We start from the raw sequence: 9,620 nt of genomic DNA, 5'->3' as shown, positions 1-9,620 counted from the left end.
ATCCAGATATTTAAGCACTTATTATTTCCCTATTTCCCTTATTAGGATTTACTGCCATGCATGGGAGCAACAGTGGAAACAACTTCTGGACACCACGAAGGGAAAACGCTCAGAAAACGCTCAGGGATAGAATTTTTTCCTCCTGTTTGGTTGGGGAGGGGGGGAGAACTGAATTTCTAACCACATTTCTGAACCCAAAGAGCCATTGGAGAGAACTGCAGAGGTTTGGGTCCCCCCGTACAGTGTCGGGTGTCCCCGGGCTGCAGCGGGAGGTCGGAGTGCAGGGCCCATGTGGGTGCCCCGGGCACAGAGGGGGCTGCACTGGGGCAGGCGGCATCTGGGAAGCAGCAATGAGGAGCCTGACAGCTTGGGGACGGCCAGATGTTTTCATCATTATGGAAAAAATCTGCTGGTGCCTCTTTGCCCAGAGAAATGCTGGAAGAGGAAATATCCTCTTGAGCTCTGATCGGGGCTGCATATTAAAAACGCGATGGGTCAGGGACTAAAAAGAAAAAAAAAAAGAAAAAAAAAAAGAAACCGAAGGAAGAGAGGAAGGGATGTTTTCTGCCTCTGGCTGTAGCATTTAACACAACGACGCCCCAAAAGGTTGCAGTACCAGCCCTAGGATTTTTTCCCAAGCTTGCTGCCCTGGAGGGCTGAGGACACGGCCTGCATGGGGGTCCTGCTGCTGTTTCCCCATATCCCACCCCACGGAGCTCCCCGTCTTTCTGCCCTCAGCAGGTGCTGCCTCAGGGCTGTACACGGAGCACAGCGCTAACCCGGCACGGTAGCAGCGGGCACCACGGGCCCGGCTTACAACATTGGCATTCAGGGATCACCCTGTGCGATTCGCCCTTCCCATCGGATCCCCCGAGCTCTTGCAGCTCGGCCACATCCCTCCCCCCCAATCGCCTCAAAAGCAAAAAGCCGTGAGGAAAGCACGCAGAACCGTGAGAAAAAAAAAACAAAAAACAAACAACAGCCAAAAACGATGCTCTCCAATTTCTTTAAGAAATCAATTCTGTCCACAAGATAAATTCATATTTCACTGATTATTTTTTTCCCCATTCTTTAATTGCCCAACAGAGCACGGGAGGCGTCCGGGCTGCTGCAGCACCCTCCCCCCCCGCCCCGAGCTCCTCTCCGCCTTTCTATGTCTGTGTCCCTGCGGGGAAGGGCTGAGCTCAGCAGGGCTCCAAAACGGGCCGGTAAGAAACGGGGGGACCGCATCAAAACTGCGGGTTTGCTTTTGCGGATGCGGCTTTCATTTGAAATTTTAAAAGAAACTTTTCGAGATGCGACAAACCCGAAAACGTTACCGAGGGGAAACTAATGACAAACCTAAAGAATATGCACATGATTTTCGTTTCTCTCTCACTCTCTTGTCGCGAATATACCGTATATTGCACGCTCATCGGGCGGGTACAAACTCTTTTCCGTGTCTTTATTTCCCACTTTCCCTCTCTCGTATGGTGGCTTTTTCTCCAGCCATTTCTCAGCCGTTTTCCCCCCGCCGGAGGACGCGGAGCAGCAGCCGCAGGGGCCGGGGGTGGCTGGCAGAGCCGGGACGCTCCGTTGCAGAGTCCCCGAGAGGTTCGGAGCCGTAGACGGGGCTGGATGTTCCCCGCAGGGCTGCGCTTAGCAGGTGCGGCCCTCCAGCAAGGAGCTCGTATGCCGGGAGCCTCCTCTTCCCCAATTCAATGGTGGGAAAAGGAGGAAACGCAAACCGAAATGAAAACAGCAATAAAACAGCAAGACGGACGGATAGGGGAAAAAGTGAAAGCGGGTCCGACCGTGGCAACTTAGTGGGGTTTCCTTTCGTTTTCGTTATTATTTTTAAATTGATTATGAGCTGGCCGTGAGCCTCAAGAGTGGGTGGGGGATTTCGAGGGAGCCCGTGCCTCCCCCGGGCAGGAGTGGGAAAACGGAAGGAGAGCGCCCCGACCGCCCGTCCCTGCTGTCTCGGCAGCCGATTTCATGCCTCCCTGGCTGTGGGTCACGAGCCGGGCCCTGGCAGGAGCCGAGGGGGCATCGCCGGGAGACAGTGGAGCGGAGGTAAGGGTCAGGGCTCTGTAACTCGACCGGTTTCATCCTCCCCCCTCCCCGGCTCGGAGCTGGAAGGGGCTCTCCCGGGGGTGCGGAACGCTGGGAGCCGCGGGGAAGTGGGACAGCGGGAGAAAGGCGGCAATGCCTTTTAGGACAAATAATGTTCCAACACCATCTCACGTTAAACGAGCCCCCACCCCGAGCCGCACATCCCGCCTGCAGGGCCGAGGGCAGCCCCGACCCGTGGAGGGGTGGGAGCGGGATCCCGCTGCTCTAGAGCTCCGGAGCGGACCCACGGCGTGATATCGCATAAAGGATCGGATTTGCACGAGCAGGAGGAACCTGTGGATGCCCTGAAATCCCCGAGGCGGCTCCTACCCCACCCGGTACCGGCGGTCGGGGCTGTGCTTGGGCAGCCGCCGCAGTTACAACTTTGTCCTTCGAATAAGCCCACGGCTCGTTGTGTCCGGAAACAAATAAACAAATAAATCGATTTTAAAACGATTTTGCCCATCTACTGACACCGCTGCTGCACCCTGGCTACAAGATTCCCGTGCCGAGCCGTTGTTGTGTTTACTAAACGTGAAACTGCCCTCATTTAGTTTTTCTGACCCTAAAAGAACTGTACCGCGTCGTGTTCCCCTTGGAAACTTAACGAACGAGCGCTTTGGTAATTAACTCACTCCATTAAAAAGGTTCTACTCGATCTCATGTAAACGGTGCGTACCGGAGGCGGCACCGAAGGGTGATCGCTATGGCAGTGCTCTGACTCTGAGACGGGAGTAAAGTCCCTTATTGCTCTCCCACCAGCGAACTCGGCACAGGTTGAAAAGCTAAAGGAAGGTAAAATTCAAGCATTTCGTTTCTCTGAGCGTTTTGCAGCCTGAGCTTCAGCCGAAGGGGAGGAAACCCACCTCCAGCGGAGCGGAGCAGCAGCCAGCCTAATTGCCGGATTCCAGGCACGGAGCCCAGCGAGGGCAGCAGGGAAAACCCACAACTGCTGCCCGAGTCACCGTGCCCCGGTCACCGTCCCGAGTCACCGACCGAGGTGGGAGAGCAGCCGCCAACCGTCTCTTCTCTCCAAAATCAGAGGGGCTCTAAAACCGAAACATCACGCAGCGGTTTCTTATTGGGTTTGGCAAAAAATCGCCCAGAAATAAGGAAGAAGACCCAAGCGGGTGCTTCCCGGCCGCGTTCTGCCCTGCTCGGAAGGACAGAAATCTCTTTTCCCGGCTCAGTTCCCGAGTTGAGGCGCTGGGGGTGGGAGGATGCTCCCCCCGCAGGAAATGGGCACTGGGAACTCGCTCTGTTCCAACAAGAAAGGCCCGAAAGAACCATAGCAAAGGAAGGAGGGGATTGTGGCTGCAACAGGGAGAAGCGCCTGGACAGCTCCGAAGGCGTTTTCCTCTGCAGGAACGCGGTGGGGTGAAAGCAAAGCTCTCCCAGCCCCGGGGAGCAGCGGGGATGCCGAGGTCCCTCTATGGGAACGGGGAGATTGGCACCAGCTCGAGCAAGGAAACCCTAATAGGCTATTTCTGGACTACTGGCTCTTAACAAATCTATAGCACCTGAAGTGTTAGCACTCAATTAGTGACAAGGTTTTAAAACCCAGCGTTTACCGGCGAGGTATAAACAGAGTCCTCGGGAGATAGCCGGGAATTAGGGCGGGGGGGCAAGGGGGGGAGGCCGGACACCTTACCCGGGTGGCAGTAAGAGGAAAACTTTTCCAAAAGGCCCCTTTTCTCTCTCTCTAAACAGTCCGAGGTGTCGAAAGCTCAGGGGTGGGGGGGGGGGGGGGGAAGGATGTGCCCTGCGGAGCTTCTGGTGGCTTTTTTTGTTTGTTTGTTTGCTTGTTTTCAGAGAGAAAAGCTCTCAGAATACATAATTTAAACGAATTTCATTTTGCAGTCCTGGAGAGAAGCGACGGGACCGTGTGGAATTCAGCCCCAGCCTGAGAGGGGTTCGTGGGCGCTGGGATCGGTTCGAAGCTGAGTGGGCGCTGAACCGCCCGTATCGGTGCTCGGAGCCCGGAGTGAGCCGGGGAGCAGCGGGGAAGGAGGCGGGGGAATGGAGAATGGGTGCTGCTGAGCCCCGACCCGGAAAGTCCGTGAGTTGCAACGTGTCAGTGACTTATTCATCAATCAGCCGGACACAGAGCAGACCTGGCCTCTCTTTGCTCAGTGTTTGCTTTTTCACCAATTATTGCGGCCCTGCAGCTCTTTTTGTTGATACAGTAGTTCTAAAAAGTGCTAATGTTCATTTATCAGGGGACCGAGCCCGGGACTCCCACTAGTTGTGATTCTTCCAAAAATATAAACACGTGGAAAAGGGCTAAGGCTAAAGCCCCCATTTGTTTCTAAACTGCAGTATTAAAAGTGATGCATTGTTAAAGATAAAGCGGAGATAACGCTGTCTGTCTCCAATGAATGTCTCCCCGACGCATTAATGACATTCCAAATGATAGCTCCGGCTTATCGTTCAATTAATCACTTCCACCCTCTGCAGCCGGGCCCACATCGATCGGGAGCGGCCGTGTGACTGCAGGAAGCCCTTCAATGCTCCACCAGCAGCCGTTCACCGGCCGATCTCCTGCCCGCACCCCCGGGGCCGCCCCGACGGGGATGCTCTGCGGGCTCCCCGGGTGGGCAGTGCCTTTCTCCCCGCACTGAGAGCTCAGCCGTGCAGCCGGGACGGGCGTTGTGCCTCCCGGTAGCCCCGTACACTCGGATTTCTGCCGTCCCGAAGGAGCTGCCCTGAAAGCGGGTGGGCCTACTGCCGTCCGGCAGGGTTTAGGGGGAGATCGCGCTCACTTCGTTATTTTAGTATTTTCCTAAGCTATCTCGATTAGCTTGCAGAGAAATGAAAGGGAGGCAACGAGGTCTGAAAGGCCGCAGGGTAGTGCCCCGTTGACCCGGTACACGGGAGGCTCTGGGAAGCTGTCACCGACCTCCCCAGGCTCCTCATCCTTTTTCCTGCAGCAGAGAAAAGACACCTCCGAGCAGCCGGACCCCTCGGGCCCGGTATCCCGGGGACGTCCTCGGGCAGCGCAGCCGTCCTCCCTCATTAAATAGCCATATTTCAGGCCTCCCCGCACCCTAATCGCTCCGACTGTCAGCGCGAGATCCCGATCTGCTTCGCAAATAAGCGCTCCCGGGGCGGCAGCGGGAGGCTGCACGGAGATGGCGAGGGCTGCTGCAACCCCGACCCCAAAGCCACAGCTCCACCCGCAAAAGAACCTTAACTCAGTGTCCCCGAGAGGGACTCGAAAGTGCAGAGGTGCAAAACCTCTCCGGAGGGGGAAGGCAGCAGCTCGGGGCACAGTTGCAGACAGGTGCTCGGCTTTTCCCCTCCTCGAAGCATTCATCCTCATCTGCTGGAGGAAGGTTTGCGGCAGGGCCCGGCTGCAGCCAGGGGACAAACCCTGCGAACCTCCCCTCACCTACAAACCTGGCCCGGCGTCCCGCAGCTCCGGGCAGTGCCCGCCTGGGACGCTCCGACTCACCGCAACCGTGGGGCCTCTCCGCTGACTGCCCGGCCCCATCTCCCACCGCCTCGCGGAGCCGCACCGAATAAATCGCTCAAGGGGACTCTTGTGGTTTGGTTGGTTTTTTTTTTGCCTCTCACCCCTAAGCCATAAAGCTCCGCACCGCCCCTCATCAGCCGGAGGGTTTGCTGCTACGGATCCCTTCAGCGACTCCGAGTGCGTGAAGTCACCGAGTCCGCCGCTATCCCGGGCGTGCGGGTCCCCACGGGCGGACACAGAACCGAGAGCGCCCAGACCGGCCCGGGAGCGGCACTGCCCCCAGGGTTGCATTGCCCCCAGGACCCCTCGATGCTCCGAGCGCCGTCATGTAGCGGCGGAGCAGCCCTCGTAGGGTTTGGTTTGGTTTGAAAATTTCACAAACGAAGGCGGAAAAAACAACCCCTCATTCCACCCCCTTCCCCCCCCCCCCGCCCTTCGCAGGGGCTGCTCAGGGTCGCAGTGTCGCAGGGCTTTGCGATTGCACCTCAATGTCTGTGCGACCCTTAAGCACGGATTTCCCCTCGGCCACGCTCGCAGCGCGGCGATCTCCCGTTTCGTAGTTCCTGCGATCGGATATTGCAGAACACTAAAAACGAAAACTCCGTTCCTTCCTTCAGAAAAAAATGAAATCAGCACATATTTGGTTGATGGTTTCCTCCCGGCCTGTTTATTTAATCTGACTGTATGATAGATGGCATCAGATAGGGGCTCTGTACACATCAGGCCAGTCGGGAGTGTTTTTCTTTTTCTTTTCTTTTTTTTTTTTTAATGGATCAACAAACTGAGAGGGGAAAGCTGGATAAATACAGTGCCGCCCCTTTAAATGAGTGGGGATGTTTTTGCGATGTATTACTATATTAGGTGACATGGAACTTTGCATCTCTCATACCATCACGGCAATGTTGGCCAATAGAAAGCTAAAGTCACCCAAAAACTGCCTAGTCCCTCCTTCCCGTCCCTTATGGTCCGCTCCTACCTGCTCGCAGAGCACAGGGCCGCCTCCCTCGGGATGCTATGTGCCCCCCCCCGCAGCCCACGCTGCAGCAGCGCTCCCGGCCGCCCGCTCCTCGCCTCCCCTTCCATGACCCCGGGCTGCGGCCGCTGCCCCGCTCTCCTCCGCAATGTTTCCTAGCCCTGTGACGACGACTCCCTTCTCGGTCAAGGATATTTTGAACCTAGAGCAGCAGCAGCAGCAGGGCGGTCTGGCCCCCATGGAGCTCTCTTCGCCTTCCTGCATGTTGGCTACTTTCAAGCAGGAGACGTTCGGCTCCGAGCCTCCTGCCCTGCCCGAGCTCCCCGAACCACCCCCGGCCAAACCGCCCGCCGCCTTCCCCGGCCCCTACTACGTGAAGAGCTACGGGGAAATGGACGCGGCCAAGGATTCCAAGGCGGACAAGAAAGGTAAAACTGCAGCCCGGGGTTGTGGCTTTTGGCCCTTTACAGCCCGGCCCAGGGGTCCGAGGCGAGTGGGAGCTCGGGAGGAGCACCATAAGGCCTTCCGAGGTGCCACGATGGGGAGAGACCTCCCGGTACCCCCAGGAGCAGCGCTGGGGCTGCGGGATGGAGCAGGGGAGGTGCGGGGATTCGCGAGGCCTCAGCTGTGGCCGGAGAGCAACGAGGCAGAGAGTCTTTTTCTAACGAGAACATCTCCGTGGGGTGGGATTCAATACAAAGGGACATAAATATGAGATAAATCCAAATACGAGGCTAATTCAAATACGAAACAAATCCAAGCATAAGGCAAGCCCAAGTTGCGGCAGAACCAAAAGGGATGCGCTAAGCCTTATTTACAAAAAGCAAACAAACCCTTAAAAAAAAAACCCAAAAAACCGAAAACTAAGCAAATATAATAATAAAAATAGTAATGAGAACAATAATAACAACGATTGCAAATTGCTCACGAGGTGCTCGGAAGCCCAGGACGGAGCTGCTCCCCTGTAGACCCCACACGGATTGGAGTGAGCGGCGCCGCGGGGTTCTGTCGCGGTGCACACGGGTCAGTAACAGCGCTTTGCCCTTTTTTTATGTGTTGCTCTCCCTGTTTTTCCTTTGTCCGTGTGTTTTGCTGCAGAACTGTGTTCCCTGCACAAGAGCCTGGAGCAGGAGAAGAGAGAGCTGGAGGATCCCGAGCGGCCCAGACAGAGGAAAAGGAGGAAACCCCGCGTCCTCTTTTCTCAAGCCCAAGTCTACGAACTGGAGAGAAGGTTCAAGCAGCAGAAATACCTCTCGGCTCCCGAGAGAGACCATCTAGCAAATGTCCTAAAGCTCACCTCCACCCAAGTGAAAATTTGGTTCCAGAATAGAAGGTACAAATGCAAAAGGCAGAGACAGGACCAGACCCTGGAGATGGTGGGGATCCCACCCCCCCGGCGGATAGCGGTGCCGGTGCTGGTGCGGGACGGGAAGCCTTGCCTGGGGGAGTCTTCTCCCTACAGCTCGCCCTACAATGTCAGCATTAACCCCTATAGCTACAACGCCTACCCCGCGTACCCCAACTACAACAGCCCTGCCTGCAACGCCAACTACAACTGCAGCTACCCGGCCGTGCAGCCCGTGCAGCCCTCGGCGGCAGGCAACAACTTCATGAACTTCAGCGTGGGGGACTTGAATTCGGTGCAGCCGCCCATCCCGCAGGGGAACGCGGGCATCTCCACGTTGCACGGGATCCGAGCGTGGTAGGGCGACCCGGGCCCGGAGCTGCGGGGGGGGTCGGGTCAGATCCGGGCTGCGGGGCGAGGGCAGCTCGGTGCGGGATCGCGGGGAGCTCCCCGGGGCTCTGGGGTTCGGTGTTCGGCCCGCTCATTCCCCTCCCCTCATCTTTCTACAGAACAGTTCGTCATTTCACTTGACTTGTTCCTAAACAACAGCAAGCCGAGCCTTACAACTCATTATTATTCTTTTGAAACTCTTATCCTAATTATTATTGAGAACCACATTTAATTTTGCACTTCCCGTCCGGTTCCTCCTCCCCTCCCCTCTTGCCCGGCCGTCGCTTGTCACCAGCGCAGGACGGGGACGCCCATACCGAGCTCCGGGAGCTCCGACCCGCCCCGCCCGCTCCCCGTAGGGTTATGCACTAAAACGTGAGTTAGGATTCAGATGCACTGTCTGCTCCTCGCCCCGCCGCCCGTTCGGACGTGTTTCCCTTTACTGTACGAGCTGACGGATATCAGCGAGTTGTCATTAAAGAGAGTGGCTTCACCTTGCGCGTCCCTGGCCTTCCTTGGGCAGACGAGAGTCCCCGGGTCGGGCTCCCAGTGCTGCCCTCGATCACCTTTTTATAATACTTCTCCCCTCCTTTCTGCTTCTGTACCCCTTCCGTAATTGCGGCGATTCCCGTTTTGGTGCGTGCGTTTATGTATTTTCACAAACAATTTAAAAGCTGCTCAAGAACCTCCCCCCAGCTCGGGCAGGGCCGCTGTGCCTTGTCCCCTCCAGTTCCATCGCGGGAGGGGGTGGGAGAGTTGTTGGGGGGGCTCTGGGAGGTGGGGAGGGGTCCCACTCGCTGCCCCCCGGCACTTCGGGGCCGAAGGTTGGAGAGGCGGATTTCTTCCTGGTATAGAAAGGCAATACGAGGGCAGCAACACTCCGAGCATGAACTATCGGGTCGGGTCCTGCCCGTGCTCCCATTGCGTTACTTCCCATATAGAGAAGGGACAAAGCACCTCCCGGCCCCGAAGTGCTCGGGGGCAGCGAATGGTGCTCCCCCCTCCCGGTTCCTACCTCTCTTCTGGCTCAGCTCCATCCCCTCGTCCGCTTTTACAGTAGTCGCTATTAAATGTCAATTACTGGGAGTGAGAAACAACAAACATTGTAATTCAGCGCAGTCAAAACATCCTCTGAGTGTCTGAGATTGTCCGGCCCGGCGATAAGGCGATTAGGGGAACCTGTAACCTCTCCTGTCTTGGCCGTATCGGTGCCATCAGTAAACAGGGATGGAGACAGGGTGGCTGTGGCCCTGGGACAGGGATGAGAGACTGAGGGTGAACGGAGCCTTCTGCAGCCCCTGCCCCTCCTTCCCGAAGGGACCAACCGCACACACCCTCGGGTA

General features: G+C 56.9%; 1 protein-coding gene and 1 long non-coding RNA gene across 5 annotated transcripts; both read left to right on the top strand.

Moving 5' to 3' along the window:
• Positions 1–1,002: 1,002 nt before the first annotated feature.
• LOC146757932 (uncharacterized) lies at positions 1,003–4,443 on the top strand. Of its 3 annotated transcripts, none has more exons than XR_014935628.1 (3): positions 1,137–2,055; positions 2,929–3,094; positions 3,955–4,443. It is a non-coding gene; the product is annotated as an uncharacterized LOC146757932 (long non-coding RNA). The 3 variants fall into 3 exon arrangements; XR_014935626.1 differs by having other exon boundaries at positions 1,166–1,208; positions 1,489–3,094; XR_014935625.1 differs by having other exon boundaries at positions 1,003–3,094.
• Positions 4,444–6,398: 1,955 nt separating this feature from the next.
• On the top strand, positions 6,399–8,770 carry NKX2-5 (NK2 homeobox 5). Of its 2 annotated transcripts, XM_015875963.3 has the most exons (3): positions 6,539–6,970; positions 7,641–7,875; positions 8,038–8,770. In XM_015875963.3, the coding sequence occupies exons 1-3, from the start codon at positions 6,691–6,693 to the stop codon at positions 8,246–8,248; spliced, it is 726 nt and encodes a 241-aa protein (XP_015731449.2). In that variant the 5' UTR covers positions 6,539–6,690; the 3' UTR covers positions 8,249–8,770. The 2 variants fall into 2 exon arrangements, with proteins under 2 accessions (XP_015731448.2, XP_015731449.2); XM_015875962.3 differs by having other exon boundaries at positions 6,399–6,970; positions 7,641–8,770.
• The last annotated feature ends 850 nt before the right edge of the window (positions 8,771–9,620 follow it).

This window comes from Coturnix japonica, chromosome 18 (assembly GCF_054131305.1).
Source record: "Coturnix japonica strain WE chromosome 18, WE-NBRP24, whole genome shotgun sequence".
Classification (NCBI taxonomy): Eukaryota; Metazoa; Chordata; class Aves; order Galliformes; family Phasianidae; genus Coturnix; species Coturnix japonica.
The sequence above is the reverse complement of the archived record's forward strand: the minus strand, read 5'-3'. Positions and strand labels throughout refer to the sequence as shown.